This window comes from Nycticebus coucang, chromosome 16 (assembly GCF_027406575.1).
Source record: "Nycticebus coucang isolate mNycCou1 chromosome 16, mNycCou1.pri, whole genome shotgun sequence".
Classification (NCBI taxonomy): domain Eukaryota; kingdom Metazoa; phylum Chordata; class Mammalia; order Primates; family Lorisidae; genus Nycticebus; species Nycticebus coucang.
In genome coordinates this window covers 6,004,572-6,026,665 of record NC_069795.1, presented here as the reverse complement: position 1 = coordinate 6,026,665, position 22,094 = coordinate 6,004,572, and the positions used below count along the sequence as shown (strand labels likewise).

Here is a 22,094-nt window from a genome sequence, read left to right as displayed (position 1 = left end):
CTGACCATGTCTGGGACATGTCCCATCCTCTGGCCATGTCAGACAGACACCATGGGCATGACCTTCACTGCTGATGGCTTTGCATATTGGTAAATGTACCTCATTTTGATACACTTCTCTGAAAAATGATCTCTTATTTCCTAATCTGGGAGACACTACAGTCCCCCTCACTGGGGAATCACCCCTGAGCGGCAGCAGGGAGAGGCTGGCGCCGGGTCTGGAGGAGCCCGTCTTTTTCTGCCCCACATGGGCTGAGGAGGAATGGCGCAGAACCAGAGGGCCTGCAGGCCCCCGTGTGCCTCGTCCTCTGTGGACCTGGCTGCATGACAACTCTGTCTTTTCTCTAGTGCTGCTAAAGCCAAATTCGTGTATTAAGCTCTTTCCCATCTTTGGTGAGCAAATGGGCAGGTCTTCCAGGGAGATGAGAAAGAGGGGCTGGGGTGTGGGAGCCCTGCGGAATCTGGGAGGACCTGGGTCCTCTGCTTCAGGAGGCTCCTCGTCCCCTAACTCCAAGGAAACTTTGCAGTGGGCACCCTTTAGTCAAGTCACATGGCACCAATGAAATATAAAGTCAAGCTCTTAGACCAAATATAAACTTACCTACTTAAATGCCATAGGTATAGATTCTGAACATAATTCTTGGACTGCCACTTGAACTCCAAATTTAACTAGCTGTAATTCATTTCACATTTCATACTCTTCAACCTCTAGAATGAAAAATAAATGTCTTTTAATGTGGAACTTGCATTTCAACTTCAAGATGGACTTGGCTGAGAGATTTTCCAAACAGGCATGGTCTGTCTGGTATTCTGGTTAGGACTAATAATGAAATGGGTCTTGGTAATTTGGGCTTCCTCCATGACATATAAATAGCATACTGATTTCATGAGTATGGACAGCTAAGTGTGAACCATGGGACCCTCCACGTGATCTCTATTTTAGAGATCACGTAATAACCATAACCCCGTGGTATGAGTTCTGAACACCTACTCATGGCCCAGGAGGTAGAGAAAGGGTTTCAATGGCTGTATTGGAACAATTTTCTCAGCCTCAGAATTGCTGGATTTCTCCATTTTTTCTCTTACTTTAGGGAAACCTGGTGATTTGTATTAGGTTGGACTGCACTGGAGACTGAGCAGAAGGACATATCAGTAATTTCAATCCTATCTTTAATATTTTAACATTTTGTTCATCATGACCTCTTACGTACTTTTGATTTAAAAATATTGTATTAAAATATTATTTATCTTGATCATTGAGTTTCTTAGTGCCCCCTTATGTCATGTTCCCATGGCCAACACCTGTTCACCCTGCCCAGTGGTGGCTATTCCAAGATCACTGTGAGAACAGCCGACTGAGAAGTAAGTGAGTTCCTTATTTTCAAAGGAAGCACTCAAGGACTTTTTAAGAGACAGGTCCTTTGGGTGTTTGAGTGCTTAGTAACGTCCAGGATCCTGGCCCATTTCTATTCCAACCTGCAGTTCAGGCCTCAGTATTAATGGTGTGTGTCTGGCTCCTGTCTGCAGCACAGATGTGGTCAGGACATATTTTTACATCTATCCTAAGATCAAAGCACACAAAGAAATGGATTCAAAGCCAGTTATGTGCCTGGAACTTGGTGTGGTGAAGCATCTGAGGTGAAGGCGACTTGCTTGAAATAAAAAAGTCTCTTAGCCATGTTAATGTGCTGAGTCTGTCTCTGCTCATGGGTCACGCGGCAGACCCTCTCTGAGGACCCTATGAGTGGCCAGCTCAGCCTGGGCTTTATAGACTTCAGGCTGGTACAGAGTGACAGCATGTCGTCCCTGCCCATGCTGAACACCTCCACCCCACCCCTGCCCTAGTGATTCCCCCTCGGCCCCAGGCAGATGGCAGGTGCACAGTCCAAACTGTGGGGACCACTGCTCTGTGGAGCATCTTGGCTCAGTGAGAGATAGGTGCTGATAGATAAGTCATCTGGGGCTCCCGAGGGTCTGTCTTGAGACATAGTTTGCACAGCTCTTGGGGGGCCACCCCGCTGGGTCGGTGTTCATTTGTATCCTGCAATGGCCGGTTTGATGATGAGCCTCACGGAAGCCCGTCTCTGTCCACTTCCATCCTCTCCTCCCCATTCCTGGCATTGACCGCTCTAATAAACTTGTGGCATGATCTGCAGGATTGGCATTTGCCTCAGGCTCTGCTTTCTGGGAACCCAGGCTAATACATATTCTTTGTTATTTTCCTGCAGACCTTGGAGCAATGGTACTGTCAGGAAAGATTACTTCAAAAATTATACCTTTAAATGGTTCTCCTGCCTTTGATTAGATGCTTGGCAAGTCCTAGATTATCAGAAGAAACATTTAAAGGTACAAGGATCTTTCATATACTAATTTGTTATTTAGGTTTCTTTTAATTGGGGTTTTATTAAATTCTGAAATGCGATATTTTTATTAGTGAACATTTCTGAGAAAGGACACCTCCCTTTCTGCGTTCTTGTGTTGTGTCCTTATTGGGCATTTAGCTCATCCTAACAGGGAAATGGGGACGGCATGGAGGAAATATGTCTATTCCAAAGAGCTACGTGGTTTTACGATTTGTGATCATGAAGGTTTTACGATTTTGATCAGCACTGAGTGGGAAATAGCATCCCACTGAGTGGGAAATAGTGTCCCTTGAAAAGGTCCCTGATGACCATAGGGCTGTCACATAAACAGGTTTGAAGACAGAGGCCTGTGTGTCTGAGGACAGGTGCAGAGTTGGCAGCAGGGACACTGATTTCAGGCAGCCGAAGGGGGTGGGGCTTCTTCTCCTAAAAGCTCTAGTGAGGATAGAAGAAAATGCCATTTCTGTAGGGCACAAGGAACATTTCACGAAAGGGAATTCATGAGGGTGCGGCTGGGACCAGAGATGACCAGGAGAGGACCTGAATGAGAACCTCTGTGCCAAATTCCATGACGGGGCAGACTGCAGGACTCATGGGGGGATTCTCCTGGGAGTGGGAAGAGGGGACCTAATGGCTTTGGGTTTGCTGTGGTTCAAATCGATGCTGATTTTTTTGCCATTCTTCCCCCAGAAGAAAAGATAAGCAAAGTCCCTTAAGTTATAACATCTGCTGCTCTTCATGGCCGTGGCCAGTGGCTCACTCTGTAGATCCATCAGAAATCATCCAGACATATCTACTGACAAAATGGTGCTGACAGATAAGTCATCTGGGGTGACCGGTGCGCCGTGTCACTCATAACCTGGCAGGGGAGTGTTTTACATTTGCATTAGCCTGGTGATTGTTGCCAAGATTATTTGGCTGGGGATAACTTGTCCTGCCACCTCCATATCCCAATTTGTTAAGGTATATGGACATCTGGACTGGGTAACATAGTGTGGCATTCATGACACTAACCAGCCATTGCTGGAATTCCTAGGGAAGTGCTCAGAATTCCAGAATCTTCAACACTTTATTTATTAGTCCAGTTCTAATAGATGACACTTCCGAGGGGTGACTACTTCTGTTCAGTGAGCGACATGGGTTCTCAGGACAATGAGTGCATGGCTGGAGCTGGTCTAGGGAGGAGGGAAGTATCAGGCCTCCTCTCGCTCCTGCAGGGAGTGGGGTGGACAGAGAAGGCAGCCTCTTCCCTGAAGTGCTGGCTTCTATCACATCACGGAAAAGAACCTTCCCGTGGTAGCCTTTTAGAGAGTGATGCCCCCCCCCCATGATGTACATCCATGTGCCATGTTATTTGGGTGCTGTGTTATTTAAACACAGTAAAGATCTCACAGCATTTCTGCAGTCGCGCCCTCGGCTGTCGTGTGCCTCTGCTTCTTCCTATAAGCCAGGAGTTCTCAGCACTCTCAGCTGTGGTGCTAATGAGGCCACATCAGGCTCCAAACCTGAATCCTCCTGCTCGTCACTCCCCTGCCTGCTGAGGGGAGCCCTCAGGAGGGTGGCTGCACGCTGGGCACAGTGGCCCAGAGCCAGCTTCTTTGGGCTGAATCTTGGCTCTGCCTCTTCCCAGCTGTGTGGGCTTGAGCAGCTGGGATACAATTGGGAAGTCAAGGCTGATGATGGTGCTGAGGGTGCTGCCAGAACTCAGGAATCAGTGATGCTTGACAGCCTCAGGAGCCTGGCCCCAGCAGTGTGAGCTGTGTTCACACAATCCCCGGCCTGCCCTAGACTCTCCGTAGAACTATAGCCACTGGCCTGGGCGTGGTGATGAAACACCTGCTCCCAGGAACAGGGATGCTCTGGAAGAATTCCCCTGCTGCCCCCCACCTTCCTTTGGAAATGTTGCAAGGTCTCAAAGAACTCTGAAATGAGGTGCTTTCCATGAGTAGTTCTTTTTTTTTTGTTTTTATCAGAATCATTTTTGATACAAGATGCCGCCTTCTGCGACATCAATCAGCTTCATCATGCCTCCATTAAATAAGGCCTGGTATAAAAATCCTGTCTTAGAAAGCCAGAAAAATGATTCCTTTTCTCCCCTGTGTGCACTTCATTTTGGTTTTCCTTTGGTTTCTGAAAAGTGATCTTGTAAGAAACGAGGTATTCATGACAGTTGAAAGGGGTCCGTGTTTAATGCATCTGAAGACAATGGGGCTGGGTGTCACTTACCTTGTTCTTGCGTTGCATTTAATTTGACTTTGTTCTTCTGTAAAACACCATTCCTTTATTCCATGGAGTTTTTTTCCCTGAGCCTTTTATGAATTATGCAGGGAAGGAAAGAAGTTTAAATGTTGGTGAGGTTCAGTCACTTAGATTGGCCCTTGCGTCCCTGACTTGGTCCAGCTCAAGGGTGGTCAGAGTCCCCTCCGGGGCAGCAAATTCAATAGCTTTGTGTTTGAAAAGAGAAGACTTCAAAATAGGGACAGGCAAGAAGAAGGAGGCATTTTTACTCGCAAATTTACTAAATTTAATAAATGTGTTATCTGGTTTAAATCATTTCACATTAACTAGGATGGAGGGTGAGGGGCAGTGATATTAAATGAAAGGCCTGATTTGGCTTCTCTCCTGGGTTCTCATCTGCATAATGCATTGATCATCTGCAGGTTGACTTATTAATGTCAATCTTTACCATTACCTTCTTTGCTTTCTTTAATCAGAGTCTGAAAGCCAGGTTTTTCCAGGTGATCTGTCCACTATTAGTCAAGGGTTGACTTAGGGTCTGGGACTTTTTCATGACAATACTGAACACTAAAGGGACCTGATTATTATTTTTATGATACTGTTCTTGGTCCTAGAACCCAATATCAATTTCAAGGACATTTCTGCCATGGTGGGGGTCATCCACATGGCTTTCTCCTTGTGTGGTGCTCTGCCCCTCTTTCCGGGATCCCATTCAGAGAGTTGTATCACAATAGCAATTCCTGAGGACAAGAAATGGACCAAGCCTCTCCTGAGCTGAGATCATGTAGATCTTGGACAAATCATGCTCCGGCCTGCCTCATTTTCTTCCCCTAAAAGTTGGAGATACTATAAGTATATATTCTGATAAAGACCAGAAAGTTGGATTGACAGAATGTTTCTCTCTCCATGGGTTAGAATAGTTTTAAATGTCACGCTAAGCTTTCAGGAAACATGCATTATGTGCAATGAATTTCACACAGCAACTCAGACCTAACCCCCAGGGAATTGCACCCAAAGGTTCAAGTCTAATCATAGAATTCTTCATACTTCTGGCAATCTGGTAAAATAAAAACTCACAGGATAGGCATAAACAATGACAGAAAAAAAATTCCACAGTAGGAGAACCTCTACCGGCATCAGAGTTGTTTTAGTTAGATTTATTGAGAAAGAAGACCTTGACTAGAATGAAGACATCTCAGTGTAATGGCCATCACTGGCAAAGGACAATTCTGATCTTCTAGTAGTTGATACCAACTCTTGGCTGTTTCCCTGATATTTTTGGTGAGGTTATTATGTTTGATCCGCAGTGGTCTTTGCCCTGGTTTCCTGTGTCACTAGCAAGCTGTGTTAAACTAGTGGATGTGGACAATCTGTGCATCTTCAGTAGGTCCTCACCTCAGTTGAGTTTTCCTGGTCTCACGAGCACAGTGCTTTCACCATCTGAGCTAAAGTAACAACGCCATGAGATGTAGAGACATTGAAAACAATGGAGACAGAAATGATCCCAAATATGCCTGATAATTCTTATTCTTTCTTTCTTTTTTTTTTTTTTATGCCTTTAGCGACAAGGTGCTGGGACAACCAATGGAAAAGACAAGACATCTGGAGAAAATGGTAAGAGGACGTGAGTAGCCCGCTGCTTTCCTCCCCTTGGCTCCCGGCAGGTGTGGCTCACGCCTCCTGTGTCTGTGCTGGCGTTTACAGTGACATTTAGCAATTCACTGTGAGCACCCAGGTCTGGGTTTGCAAAGCAAAGGGAGCCAGCTAAATGCAGTGATGGGAGCAGTTTCCCTCCCAAAGGAGGACTCCCATTTTGGGCAACGTGATAATTATAATGCAAATATAGTTCTCTGCTTTCTTCATTAGAGTTGGTGAGATTCATCCAAGTTGTTGTGAGGATAAAATGAGATCAAATGAGATAAGTGCTTTGAAAACTGTGAAGTGTTCAACTCCTGTACGGAGGTTTTAACATTCCTTTTAGCCCTGGAGAAGCAGGCAGCTCAGTGCCAGGGAAGGCGCCGAGTCAGCGGGTGTGGCCACCGCAAAGCACCGGCTAGTGAGAAGGACAGCTGCGGTGGCCTGCGTCCTGTCTCCTAGCCTCACCCGCAGCCCTGAATCACAGGAACAGTCATCATGTTTTAATGGATCAGGAAACAGGGTTGGTGTGGGGGGGCAGGAAGTGGCCTGGAATGGGAAGAGTATGGTTCCTAAAAAACTAGTGCGGGTTAAACCCCTTTCGCAGTTGTACAATGTGATGAACGACCCCCAGTGCTGTGCACCGGGGCTGTAGGAGAGATTCTGGGTGTTCTCAGTTTATATTAACTCAAAAGGAACTCTCCTTTTGTGGAAAGCTACTCTTGCTTCCAACTGAATGGAATTTATGCTGGTGTCCCCCAGGCTAAATGTGGGTCATGCCAGCCTCAACCACCACCTGCAACAATTCCTTGGGGCCCTGAAAACCACATTTGTATCTCTGTGGTGAGTCTGAGCGGGGGCAGCCAGACTCAAATGCAAGGAGGTTGTGTTGAGTCTCCTACCCATATGGGGCCATCCTGTGTGGCAGGGTCCTTGTGGTGACCCCTGGGGTAAGGGAGTTCATCCTATCAGAAAGTAGATACTGGTGTTCTGCAATGTCCTGATTGGAACAGGTGGGGAGGGCTGAGGAAAGAAGGAAATGGATCTTTCTGGAGCTGGAAGGAGCTTCTTTTGCTGCCCAGGGCTTTCCCGGCCTCCTATTGTAAGTTGGGGTGGCTATGGGGTGTGTTGGTGGTCGGAAAGCAGAAGGAGCAAAGGATGGGGTTTAAAAGGGAGGAGCAAAATTCCAGCAGCTTAAATGAGGAGGGACGACTGCCTGCCATGGGGGTGTCCCCAGTGAAGGGTGCTGTGGACTGCTAATGATTTTCCTGATCTGTACATTCACTGGTGTTCATTTCCACTGACCCTCAGGACCTTAGAATCATAAAATTTTAACAGTTGAAAGTCTCCTCAACCCTCAAACATTTTGCTCTCACAACTCCTTTCCACAATTAGAATTGTTGAAGACCCCACAGAACCTTATGTTGCTTCTGTCCACAGAGGGGAACCACATAGAAATTAAAATGAAGGGATTTTAAAAAAATTTACTTACCAACTCACTAAGAATAAAGTAATAAATCTACACGTTAACATGAGTAACATTTTTTTTTTTTTATGAGCAGTAATGACATTTTTCAAAACAAAAATATTTAGTGAAGAGTGACACTTACGTTTTTGCAAATCTCCCTAATGTCTGGCTTCATGGAGGCCAGCTCAGTTTTCACATCCGCCTCTGCACTCAGTCCGTCGCCGTGTCCCGTGATGTGTGACCTGTGGAAAATTCCACTGTGCTCTTGTGAGGCACAACACTCAGATGATGTCTACAAAGATCAAGCTACAGCAGACCGTGCACAGCTGACCCCCTCCACTGACCACCTCTTTAAGTTGACCCCACATGTACGTATCAGTACAGTGGGCCTGGTTCCTTGTGTTGACCACCTCTGTATGTTGGCCAGCCCTTGGGTGGCCAAGTTACAGAGGTTCTACTGTTGTGTATCTTTTATAATAATTCTATCTTTGATCTTGTGTGCTACCCCAAAAGAGGTAGGTACCTGGTCTGCACCTTGAGAACTATGGCTCTAGTGTGAGTCTCCTGCGGTACCTGAGCAGCCTGGAGCCTGAAGACCCGGTCATGTTGTGGCTGAGCCAGGTCCAGGTCTCAGGAGGTTGGTGCCTCTGTGGCTCAGCCTTGTCCCGGTGTCCTGGAGCCCCTCCAAAGCCTGCTACACGCTCAGTGATTTGCACCAACGGGAATCCTCAGCTATTATAGATGATGCCCCCACCTGACATTTGAAGACATGTGATTTCTTTCATCTGAAAACTGGTGCACACCAGTGGAAACAGTCTTTTATGGAGATATTAATCAAAAATATCTTTATAAAAATATCTTTTATGGAGATATTAAAAAATGGAAAAATTCAAGATGCTATGAATTAGCCTTTTTAGCATATAATTCTAGGTATTAAAAGATATTCATTTCTGAGTGGACAAATGGAAGTAGAAATTATTTGTAGTTATAGAATAATGGCATGGTGTAGATCTAAATTATTAACATGCTATACTTTAATTCAGGTAAAACTGCTTATATATATTTGTATCTGAGGCTTTGTTATAATATTAGGTTTTTGCTTTTGCTTGTAAAAATGAGTGTAGATGAAAGCCAGAACAATCCAGGAAAGATTAGGGTAAAAATTTCTAGAAATAGACAAAAAAGATGTTTTCCTAAAGAATCTAAGTTGCTTACATTCCCAGTATGTGGAGATTATCTTGGAATTTCTGTTTTAACCTAATGTTAAATTTTATTGAAATTCAAATTATTTTACCCTGTCAGAACCGGCCTCTAGGGAGACCTATTATGGTAATATATATTTCCTGTTAACATGAAATGAAGCTGTCTCCATGTGTTGAAGGAGCAAAGAGCCACGAGAATAGAAATTTGAAGTGTAAAATATCAAAATGTTATGAGATTTGGATAGTAGTCAGTCATAAAATGAATGTTCCCTAATTTCATTAGCTGTCCACACAGGCGGAGTGTTCTTATTTCAAACATTATCAATTTAGTTGAAGTCTCCATTTAACATAAAAGCAGTGAAGACCGTGGGAGTGCCTTGAAATTATTTGGATCACAAAAGACACAAGTCAGGTACATTAAAACTTCAGATGGTATTTAAATTCTTGGGTATTCTGCAGTTTTGTTACATTAAATATTATCTTGAGATTGTCATTGGCTGGGAATCAGATTTCTTGCAATTCCAAGATTTATTTTCATTGTTGTCGTCATCATGGTGTTTATTGATGTAAAATGTGACATTTGTACACTCCATACCATCCAGAATGCCCTTGATGTCCTCTTTCTCCAAAGTTACCAACCTCCGTCCACATGACCAAGCAAACCAGATGTCCCTCCTGCCTGCAGATTTTGTGGTCACATCTGTGGTAAAAAAGATAACATTTTTCAAAAATTTTAAGGTTACATATCTTTTAAATTAAACAATGATCAGCATCTGGATGGTTCAGAGATTTTCATTCCCAAGTGAATGAAACCTCCTTTGTTACTCGATTCGATGGGCCAAGGGTTTCATTCGTTTCCTGTAACTATATTTGAATGAAACAAGAGTTTATAGCTCTAATTACAGATCTCCTCATCTGGTTTAGCTGGCTTAATTGAATTCAAACCTGCTTATAAATACAGACTCAACCACCTGAATTGAGATGATTCCCTATAAATTACCAAGTTGGACACAACCAATAGATGTTTTTGTGAAACCGTCATGTTGCTGTGTGTTTGGATCCTTGTGTTCACACTGGTCATCCAGAGAGATGCAAGGAGTTAAATTTCTTGATGACACACGAAAGTAGAAAAATACTGGAAGGAGAGCGGCTGCTGGGAGACTTCCAAACTGCAGGGAAGATTTATGAGTAATAAACCTCCTGACGGAGCTCCCTCTCGGAGCTTGGAGGCTTACCCAAACTGAACTGAATTTCTAAAACTGGAATGGGTTTCTCCTGACTTAGTGAGCTGTGATACATTTGTTTCCAGAAGGCTCTGTCTTTGTAGGTAGGAGGGGTATGAACGTACCTGATTTGAAGAAAAGACTCCCGTCCAATCCAGGTTGTAGCTAAGTGTCCCCAAGGAAAATATCATCCTGAATCGCCTATGACCCTTTCTGCAGACATGGTGCTTGTTTGGGCTGTGAGTAGCCTGGCCCAAGTGTGGGCTCGATCCTTCGGGAGATGTGTGCCTTCTTTCAGAGAGAAGTTGTGGTTTGAGAAGTTTCTAGTAGATGTGGAAATATGCTAGAAGTACTTAAGATTAAGTTTGATTTGATATGATTATATGATTATGAACAGTGAATGAGATAAAATGTCATACTGGGTCCTCTCCTGGTTTAAATAAAACACAAAGCACAGAAGCTGAAGCTGAAGTTCATCTCACCTTTGGATTTTGAGAAAGACATACATGTACACGCACCCAGAGGAGTTCTTACTTTTCTGCTATCAAGTAGAGAGAGTGTGACTGAGAAAGATGCGTATTTATAGACACACAATGGGTATGTACACTGCCATTAAATTGAACATGACATTTCAAATAAAAGATAAAATTCAAATATTCCCAAAGCATTATGACCACTCCTTACCCTGGCCCTTGTTAGCTCTTTATCACCTAGTAGATGTGAAATTTTTATTTTTATTTTTTGGTGTTCTTGATGTATGATGATCTTTCAGCACCTGCAGGCTGACTTGGGCAGATTTAGCCTGGGATACATTTAACCTGTGACCTTTGCTTGCTATGGGAGTGACTGGGCACTCACTGTCTCATCTAAGAGAGAAAGTCAGTTTTGGCACATGGCCCGACTTGGCTGATCTCATTCCTGTTCACAGGATCACAGGATGGAAGGTAAGAGGAGGAAATGCGATCTTTAGAAGGGGTTCAGTGGGAGGTGTTCTACACCTGCCTACAGTGGGAGAGCTCTGTACTGCACCTGCCCATGGTGGGATGTAGGTCTGTCCCGAACCTGCTCACAGTGAGGATGTAGGTCTGTCCCGAACCCTGCCCACAACAGGATGCAGCTGAGTCCTACTCCTGACACAGCGAAATGCAGCTCTGTCCTACACCTGCCCACAGTGGGCTGCAGCTGTGTCCTGTACCTGCCCACAGCAGATGCAGCTCTGTCCTGCACCTGTCCACAGTGGGCTGCAGCTCTGTCCTGCACCTGTCCACAGCGGGCTGCAGCTGTGTCCTGCACCTGCCCACAGCAGATGCAGCTCTGTTCTGCTCCTGATATGAGATGTGACCAGGGTCAGCTTTTCAGGGTGGATGTGGGTAAAACTGAGCCAGCTGTGATTCAGTTTTTGCTGTTCCTGTGGGCAGGTATGTCCAGAGTGTGGAATCCAGGTTGATGTGAAACTCTTGCATCCCCAGCAAGCATCAGATATGCCAAGTTGTTATAATCGCATGAGTTTTTTTTAAAAAAGCTTCAGAATAGTAGGGGGTATACGTGTTTCGTTTACATACTTAGTTTTTGTACGGATTGGTCTAAGTTATACCTGTGTCCTTTGGTAGTGTGCACTGTCCCTAGTGGGGAGAGCTTACCTACCCACCTCCTCTCGGCTTGATTTTCACTGAGATTTAAATCTTACCACTTCTCATGGAAATTTCCAGTGCTGAGAAAGGCCTCTTTGCAAATGGCAAAGACAACTTAGAGTACTGGAGCGGTGTGTCAGACACATGTTGGTAGCTGGTTATGGAAAAGCCCCTCCCTAAGGCCATCGGTCTCGGGTGTACAGCACTCCCCAGGCCAGAGAGCTCTAAATCTGTCCTGCTAGTGGAATAAAACCACGAGCTGCGCCAAGCCCGGGATCCCTGCACTGACAGGCTGTGAGCAAGGCTGCGAGTACCAGGGACACGCAGAGCTTTCAAGGTGGAAAACTCGCTGTCTCTGCTCTGCTTCTGGGTCCCTTAGCCTTTTCTCTTCCTTTTCCATATCAGAAGCAACCAGGAAAAAAAAAAAAAAAGAAAACAAAAGCAGCCGAAACTCAGGGGAGGCAGTCCTTTGTGCTTTTGGCTCCCAAAGATCTGTGTTGCAGAAGGAAGCGATGGAAGCACGCACTTGCTTCTGATGGGATCCAGGGGGAAAGAGTGAGAGTGGAATTGCTGATCAAGCCAGGCCGTAAACCATCAGGCAACCCTGGTCCGCGGGTAAGACTGCTGGCCACGCCCGCCGATTCTGCGTGCAGGTTCTTAGTGCTGACGGGAACTCAGGGCCGTCAGTCTAGTTACTAGAGCGGCTCCCCTTGCTCTGCCCTTCAGGTCAAGCCTGATGATAACAGCACTGAGCAGCTAACACCTTGGATGGACGTAAGCTGCTGACCAGCGTCTGCTGTAAGCACACCCGAAGCAGCCTCGTGCCCACCGCTGGCTGTAATTCTTTGCAGCTACATAGATTCGCATGGTTTACAAAGGCTCGCTCTCTCCCCCATGCTGTCTTCCCTTTGATTTTGTGGCAGCCTTGTCAGTAGGTCAGGAGACTGTCTAAGGCAGTTCCTTGGGAAGTTAGGGGATTTCCTCAAAGTCACAGGAGAAGAGGAACGTCTGTGTCACCTGCGCCCTGTCAAACACACCAGGTTGTCTCCATTTTTTTCCCTGAGTTCCCTCTTGACCAGGGTCTAGTCTGTGAACTGGCAACTTTGGTGGGTTGTGGTCTGGGCCCAGGGACACAGTGAGGTTCCCTGGTGTACACGTTGGCCACAGTGGGAACGGCAGTCTCTGCCCTCATCGCCGCAGTTTAGTTAACTGGCCTCTGGCAAATCCATGAAGTCTCAGACTAATGCTACGGACAGACAGGTTAATTTTCAGAGGTAAAATATTAAAGCAATATATTCATTTTTAGGCTTAGCTGTATTAGCTGCTTCTCCCCTTTCTTTGTCCACCTTTTTTCTTTTTTCCTTCCTTTTTTTCTTTTTGAGATTGAAAAATTAGATGACTCCAGACCACCTGAAATAGATTTTTATTCCATGTCATATGGAGAAGACCCATAGGCCTTAGTGAAAACCGAAGTCACAAATTATGCTGCGGAAATTGACCTTTACAATCTTTTTAAGTCCACGAAGCAGCCTTTGGAATCCTGTTCCAATCAAGAGATGGGAGTGTCTCGGTTCTGCTTATCAATTCTTTGTATGGAAATGTTTCTCATGGGCTTAAAACATTTTGCTCTTTTAAGTAAGTGAAGCACTCATAATCTTATTTATAGAATTAATTTGCACAGAAGGCAGTTTTTCAGAGGCAAGAATCAACCTGAATTTCAGCCTGGACTAAATGATAAGGTGGTTTAAATTTGTAGGTTTGGTATTAGTGAGGTTCATCTGGGATTACAAAAGCGTGTAGCAATGCTAATATTCCTCCTTGGGAGGGAATGTTCTCTGTAGATAAAGTCAGCTTTCTTTTGGTCTAGATCTGTCCTCTCATCCACTTTCCACTGGGGCTGAGAGGCCTGGCTGCCCCGGCTTCTCTCCAGGATAGATTCCCTTAGAGCAACCACAAGCTTGCTTCAGAACTGGAGGCTGAAATCCTCAGGGTTGCACAGGGAAGCACTCTGCACCTTGTCTAGGGCATACCTTTGGGGCAAGTGCCTGTTTTGAGTTTATGTAATTCCATCTCACTGATTGATTGGTTTCTTCCAGCATTCTTACTCAGTAACGGGTTGGAGTTTCAGATCAATACTAATTAATTGTGAAGATTTAGCTCTGTTCTGTGAACTATTCAATCAAGAAATGGGTGCTAGTTTGCTCCAAGTACAGTATTTTATTCTTCCCTAAATGAGATTCTCCTTCTTTTTCAGGGAAAGACCAATTTTCATTAACTTCAGGCGAGCTGAGAATAGGTTTGGCTCTGAATCATCTTTTTAAGAGTTACTTTAAAATGTGATTGTGGATTTGTTTGGCCCTGTGCTGAAACCTGGGCTGGCAGACTGGTGGGCGTCACTGCAGCTTTGCCCTGGGGAGTTGGGGGAGCAGAGGCTGGGGGTCATCAAGCCCCAGAGTTTGTCTAAATTAGTTTGTCTAATTACATTCCACCTGGCCCCTGAGCAAGAAGGCAAGAACCCAAAAAACATATTCCTAATAGTCGTCTGTTTGCCACCCCCCTTCCCTTGGACTATCTATGACGGATAGGACCAGCTACATCACTTGTAGGGCCCTATGAAAAAGAAAACACAGGGCCCCTTGTTAAAACATAGTAAGCAGAGTGTTAAACCAAGCTCCTCTGAGTGTGGGGCCCAGTTGCCTGGCCGTGAGGCCAGACTGTGAAGGGTGTCACATAAAAACATTTTTAAAAAGACAAAGATAAAGTATATATATCATCTTATAATATGTTTTCTTTCCAGCATTTCTAAACTCCTATCCTGGTTTAAGCAGATCAATAATCGAGACCTTTTTGATGTTAAATATTAATTTGAATGTAATTAATTTCCCAAATGAGGGGCACAAAACCTCCCTACTATTTTTATTTTTCCTTGCTTTTTCATAGGCGTAGCTAAAATTCCTTGATCACTTTATATGTTGGTTACAATTTTGAATGACCTGTTGTTTGGGATCAGACCTTGTAGTGGATTCAAGGTGGGAGTCTTAAGCTCCCTTCTCTTGCTTCTGGGCAGACTCGGCAACTTTCAGGCTGACAGTGGAGCAGAAGGTAGGCGTGTCAGTGTCTGAGCCAATGGCAGCTTCCATTCCCCTCTGGAAGGCTCCTGGTGGCTGAAGCCAGTTGCCAGGTAACAAGTCGAGGAAGCTTAAGCTAGCCATGTGGAGTAGCCATGTGGAGAGATGCCCACCCAGCCACTGCCTGGGCTCCAGATGTGTGGGTGGGGGATTCTTCAGATGGCTGTAGCCCCAGGACCATCTATTGCAACTGCAGGGGGACTCCTGCAAGAAGTGCTCAGTGGAGGCGCCAACCCGTAGAACTGGGGCAGAGTTCTCGTGTTTCAGCTGTTCAATGTTGGGATAATTTGTTCCTTAGCAATAGTCGGATTGCTCATCTTTGCTAACCCGTATGTTCTCTCCTTACTCCATCCCTCCCTCAGGGACCTCCTGGGGTATTTTCTACTCTTTGCTGATTAGAATATAATCTCTTTAGGCACTTATGGAAACCAACAAAGGGATCTTAAGACACAGCACAGACTCAGAACTTCTTTTCTCTCATTCATTCATTCATTCACTTGCTCGTTCAAGAAACACAGTAGACCCTGCATAGCTGATCACCTCCCTACACTGACCACCTCCTTAAGGTGACCTCATTTCACAGACTGGACATCTGCCACATGAACATACCAGTGTAGCAGGCCTCGTTCCTTATGTTGACCACCTCTGCATGATGACCAGCTTGTGACAGTCTGGTCAACTTACAGAGGTTCTACTATATTCACTAAGCACCTACTATGTGCTAGACACTGTAATCAGAGCTGATGAGTGACTGTTTTAAGACAGCTGTGCTGGGACTGTGGGGTAGGAACACACACGTGTCATTGTGTTCCTGGGAGAGAATCGGGGGCAGCACACGTCAACTGTGCAATTTGAAGAGTGTTTGCTACAAACGGACTATCTGCAAAGGTACACGCAGAGTTAGGGGACTCAGAGGTATACTTTGCATTTGCAACTAATGATGGCAAGGACTGTGGAGAGGAACTCAAGTCCCAGAGAGGGCTTTTTGGAAGGGTCTGCGGCCTTCTGTTGAAGGGCACAAGTTTCAGAGACTTAGAAGATGGCTAAATTTAACAAATAGAAGTGCAGGATGCCCTCTTAAGTTTCAATTTCAGATAAATTAAAAATTAGTCTTAGTAATATCCTATGAAATGTCTGGGATATAATTATACTAAATTTTTTAAAAATATAAAATATGATTTTTGATCTTCTGGATATATGCCCAGTAGAGGGATTACAGGATTGAATGGCAGATCCATTTTTAGATCTCTAAGTGTTCTCCAAACATCTTTCCAAAAGGAATGTATTAATTTGCATTTACCAGCAGTGCAGAAGTGTTCCCTTTTCTCCACATCCACGCCAACATCTCTGGTCTTGAGATTTTGTGATATAGGCTAGTCTCACTGGAGTTAGATGATATCTCAAAGTAGTTTTGATTTGCATTTCTCTGATGATTAAAGATGATGAGCATTTTTTCATATGTCCGAAGGCCGCGCGCCTGTCTTCTTCAGAGAAGTTTCTCATCAAATCCCTTGCCCAGCCTGCGATGGTATCCCTTGTTTTTTTCTTGCTAATGCATTTGAGTTCTCTGTGGATTCTGGTTATTAAACCTTTGTTGGAGACATAACCTGAAAATATCTTCTCCCATTCTGTGGGCTGTTTGCTTGCTTTACTTACTGTGTTCTTGGCTGTGCAGAAGCTAAGATATTTGTACCAGAATGTTTATTGCAGCCCTATTCATAATTGCTAAGTCATGGAAAAAACCCAAGTGCCCATCGATCCACAAATGGATTAATAAATTGTGGTATATGTACACCATGTAATACTATGCAGCCTTGAAGAAAGATGGAGACTTTACCTCTTTCATGTTTACATGGATGGAGCTGGAACATATTCTTCTCAGTAAAGTGTCTCAAGAATGGAAGAAAAAGTATCCAACGTACTCACCCCTACTATGAAACTAATTTAGGGCCTTCACATGAAAGTTATAACCCAGTCACAACCTAAGAATAAGGGAAAGGGGGAAAGGGTGGGGAGGGAGGGGGGAGGTGGGTAGAGGGAGGGGCATTGAAAGGATCACACCTGCGGTGCATCTTACAAGGGTATATGTGAGGCTTGGTAAATGTGGAATGTAAATGTCTTAGCAAAGTAACTAAGAAAATGCCAGGAGGGCTATGTCAACTAATGTGATGAAAATGTGTCAAATGGTCTATGAACCAAGTGTATGTTGCCCCATGATCATATTGATGTACACAGCTATGATTTAATAAAAAAAATAAAATATAAAATATGAATTTAACTAAACATTCCATATTTTATCTGGAAACTCTGGCAGAAAGGAGGCAAGGGAATGATGTACCCAGATCCCTTTCTTATTGCTTCCTGATTACCTCCAGGGCTACCTGTAGGGGCTCCCAGTCCCAACCACAGAACAACGTAGAAAAGGGCAGAGGAGAGTGAACCTGGAGAAGCAGGAGATGGAACATGACCTTGGATCCAGGGCCTTTCTCAGATCTTGCTGGTGCACTTCCCTCCCTGAGCCATGGGCCAGGCCACCGTGTGCCTCCTTAGTCCTCAACAATTAAAAGCACGTAGCCAATTATCCCAAAAGTGATTTCAGCTTCACAAAGACAAAGTAGGAATAGTTTTTGCATATAAACTCTGGGTGGGCTTTAGCAAAAAGAAAAAGAAGGGAAAGTGGTCCATTGATAGCATCCTTTTAACTCTGTAGTGTCATTGGCTGGCTTCATATAGCTAAAGGAAGGAAAGCTGTCAGATCTCCTTTTTAAAGATGACATGTTTGACACTCTTGGAGTGATGAGGCTGTCCCTGTGAAGGTGTCATTAAGAGAGAAAAAGATGCTGGCTGAAGAGGAGGGGAAGGAACAGGAAGGTGGCTGGGGAAAAGAGGGTGAAGGCAGACACAGGGCCATGCACACCCCTGCACAGTCTGAATGAAGCCCTGCCAGATCCCAGGGCACCAGGAAGGTGGGAGGCACAGCAGGTGCAGCTCTCCCCAGAAAGTCAGGTTTGTCAGAGCAGGAGGGAGATGGAGAGCAGCTTCCAGCCTCCTGGGATTTGGGGCCACCAGCAAGCAAACTGGGGTGGGTCAGGAAGGCACATACCTACATATCACAGGCCTCCAAAGAGGCTGCCTTCCTAGGGCCCACTGGGAGCCCCAGACTCTGCTCCTACTGAGTGGAGTCTCTGGATGGTGCCCCCAGGAAAGGTGGGGAGAAGTGTGGGACCACCAGCTGCTGTACGTGCTCCCTGGGAGGCAGGAACAGCTGCTTTAGGTGTGATCTGGCCCTACCTCTAGCACTGAGCTCTCCCTAGCCTGCGGGTTGGGCCGGAGAGGTGTAATCTGCCTGCAGTCCCATGCAGAGGCACTAAGAAACTTGCTTGTCTTTGTTCAGGCCCTTTTGGGATTCTTTGGCTTCAGAACCTTAAATTAAACTTCAAATTTGTGACTGCAAAATCAGCTGCTTAAAAATGTGAAAAATGACCACCTCCTCCTTTAAATCAAGCATACCTTCCTCTTTTAATATTATGCCTCTGCTTCCTAGATGACCAGGAGAATAATTCTTTCCTGCATTATGGGGAAGAAATGAGGGTAGGGGTCCCTCAATGTAAACTGTATTCTGAAAGGATCAAGAAGGAACAAGTATACCCAATGTGGTCACATCATTGAATTTAAAAAGCAATAATTTATAGGCTCACTTTTTCCAGTATTAATTGGAAGGAACATTTATTATTATTATTATCATTACTATTTTTTACAGGCATTGTGGTTTGTTGTTCTGGCCTTTCACTATTCCTTCCCTCTGGGGCAGATCTTTTAACTGCCCCAGCTGAGCACAGCCCTCCTCTCCTTCCTGGTCTGCTGTTTTGCCATTCTGCCATGTCCTTTCCCTCATTTTCATCAAGACCAAGAAGGCAAATTATTTGCATATCATTAAACTTAATTTCATATGACATTAAAAACAATTCTATTTCCCTCGAAAGTTACTTCCCTCTTTCTAATAACTAAATAGCAGGCACTGCCTCTTAGCAACCTGCTGGGATTCCTTGGGTTCTGGTCATAGAGTTCCTGTTTCAGCTGCCACTTCCTTTTTCCTCTTGGGCTCCGGAATTGTGTAGACCAATGATCAGTTGGAATATGTATTGGTTGGATAGACTGAGATGGAGAGCCAGGGAAGGAGGGGGCTGGGGAGACGGTAAGACCCCTATCACCATGTCTGTAGAAACACTCCGTACAGTGGTCTGTGGTGATGAGAAATGGAAGCTTGCAGCAGCTTCTGTGCTTGGCAAGTGATTTCTTTGATGTTTTTAAAGCACAATTCTTCTCTCTCCACCATTCTACTGTAATTGCAAATTGAACCATGCTCTGGCGTTCATTTGGAAAGCAAAGTCTCCTGGGGTATCAGAGCAACGCGTTAGTGTCCAGGCCCAAGGTGAGCCCAGCACGTCCCACTTCAGATTCTTCCTGCTGCAACCTGCGTACCGACTCCAGGTGCGACAGAGCTGACCTTCGTGGGGCAAACTCGTTTCCACAGCATGGCCCTTGCTAATGGTGCTCATCACAGTCAGGCAATGTTTCTGTCTACCTCCAACCTCACTTCGAGTTTCGATGTTTCCAAGCGAACATAAACCTTTTGGCAGTTAGAACTGATATGCACTCACCAAAAATCAATTTCCCACCAATCTATTGAAAAGGGGGGGGGGCAGACTTATAGTATGCTTTAAAAATGGGCTGGCCATCAAAAACAGCCGGTGACGATCTTGGCATAGTTGATAATACATTTGCTAGTTGGGAAATGCTCTCTGAATGTTCTTCTCGGGTAGCTTTGAGCTCAAGAGTTGTTTTATAGAAAGTTCAGAAGGAAATAGAGAAATGTTTGGCCTCAAAGTTTTGTGGGGTCTTTGTGTGGATTAGCTGACATGGTGCTGCCTCTAACATCAGCACTCGGCATCTTAGCTGATCACTTTTAGGTTCGTCTTTACTTGTTAGCTGTTCTCTGACTGCAGGGCCCCCAGCCTGCTCTGCCCGTGGGCCTGCCGGTGAACCTCACCTGCCCCGAGCTCGCTCTTCTGTCTCTGCCCTTCTGTCATCTGCCCTGGTTCACTTGCAGAGAATCGTGTCATCTCTTGGGGTCCCAGTGTCTTCACTGTGGGACCATCCTGCCTTTATGCTCTTTGCTCTCTCTAGCACTTTATGATTCTATGGCTGTCTGTAGGGCGTTTGACTTTTGTTTTTATTTCCTGTGCATGTCAAGGAAATACTGCCTGTAAGTCCAGGGGAGAAATAAGATGGTTTTTCTTGGTGCAGGCAGTGGAGGGGAAGGAAGGTACAGTGGATGGCATCTGAATAGGATTGTCACCAGCTGGGAACACATGATTACAAAGCTATTTTTGTTGAAATAATTATTTCAACCAAATGGTAAAAATGGTAAAATTCAGTCTTTTACATGTATCTGGAAAAACTGAGTTTCAGAGGAGGTGACTATGGAACATGGAAAAAGGGCTGGTTTTCCTGGACATTCCCATTGTGTACATTCTGGTTTGCAAGGAGGCAGCTGGGCCAGTGAGGGAGGGGGCAGGTGAGCACAGGTATAGACAGCAAGGTCTACTTGTTATAGAGACACAGGAGAAATAGGGGACTTCTTTTGGCAGTGACTGGCACACCTGAAATTAAATCGTGACTGCAATCCTGCAAGCAGAAGGCATTTCACCTTTATTTTGCAGCTTGGCAACCATTTCACTCTTGCTCCTAGGCAATGCCACCAGGTGCCCAGCACTTTCCAAAACACACCTAAAGTGGCCTATGTGTATCTTCCCCAGCCCTACGGTAATTGAATATTGAGTTGCAGCTATTCCTTTAAAAATTATTACTTTTTCTATATATAAATTAAGCCTACTGGCACCTTAGATTATGGCCATGTATGGAGAAGTTGCACTGTAATTTTGAAATTATAAACCAGATTAGTTTATGGGAGAATAGGACAGAGCCTTAGCAGACACGAGGGGCTACCTGCAGATAAAATGATTCAGTCTTATTCTGTTCACACATTCAAAGCTTGAACAAAACTTTAAAATCTTGCCAATTACATATCTGAGGTGGAAACAGCCTATTAGGTCACCCAGGCCATTCACAGCGGGTGAAATATAACTCCCTGTGGTGTACTTCCTCAGTTCAGCTTAAAATGACTTTAGTGAAAGGTCAGATGCAACCGCCCCGGGAGATGCTTCCTCTCTCTAAGAGGCTGATGTTTACCTTTTTTTTTTCTTTTTTTTTTTTACATTCTAATGCTCTCTCTAAACTTGTTCCCCCCATTCGGTTTTTTGACATCAGTTTCTGTTAAGACTCCCTTGAGCTACGCCATCACAAATGGATATTTCATCACTGTTCAAATTTTTGCTCTAAACAGAAATATTTCAACTACCTCTATGGATAATTAGAATGCTTCAAGGGATGATAGTTCAATGTTGGTCCTTTGAAAAATTAATTTTTTAAACTATTTCAAGACCGAATAATTTTTAATCATGTTACCTGACACCGGAAAGTTCTATCTTTGGAATTCTTGAAAGAAATATAAATGCTTCACTTTATTTTTGGCCTGTAAGAACTTCTGGGATGAGGAGGCTTCGATGGCACCCGCAGAGGGAAGGGACCGTGCTCTCCTACCACAGAGTTGCATAAATCAGGCCTTGATTCAATGGTCAGGTGAGCAGCACACACCTGAACTCTGCCCAGGTCTTCCTGCACCTGACCTTGTGTGATAAGTCGGGAGCTCTTGAAGTTTTCCATGATCTGAGAAGCACTTCTTCCATTACTTTTTGGGATTAGTTGTCAGAATATTATTATTTGCTGATTAAAACTAAAGCCCAAACTCTATTCTTAATCTTTTTGGGTCCAGGGCATGCTCTGTAGGGCAGCTACCTAGTCCCGAATACCACGTAATTTCATTTTGTCTTGGGTATTTAATTTTATTCTCTTTATATAAATATGATAAAACCTCCATAGCTGACCGCTTCTCTACATCACCACTTCCCCAAGTTCACCTAATTTTCGTAGACGTGTACCATGTGTCCAGCAGGCCAAGTTCCTTATGCTGACCAGTCTGTTACGGTCCCTTGGCTGGTCAGCTTATAGAGGTTCTGCTATATGTGAACCAATCTTCCTGGTAAGAAGGCCCAGAGTTTAAGCTGACCCATCTCTAAGCAGTTAT

At 44.7% G+C, this 22,094-nt stretch overlaps 1 protein-coding gene across 1 annotated transcript in view; it reads left to right on the top strand.

Moving 5' to 3' along the window:
- PCP4 (Purkinje cell protein 4) overlaps window positions 1–22,094 on the top strand; it is a 64,313-nt gene that overhangs the window by 26,269 nt on the left and 15,950 nt on the right. Inside the window, exon 2 of the mRNA XM_053565000.1 lies at window positions 6,163–6,214. Within this exon, the coding sequence (XP_053420975.1) occupies window positions 6,163–6,214 (52 nt within the window). The remainder of the gene's footprint in view (window positions 1–6,162; window positions 6,215–22,094) is intronic.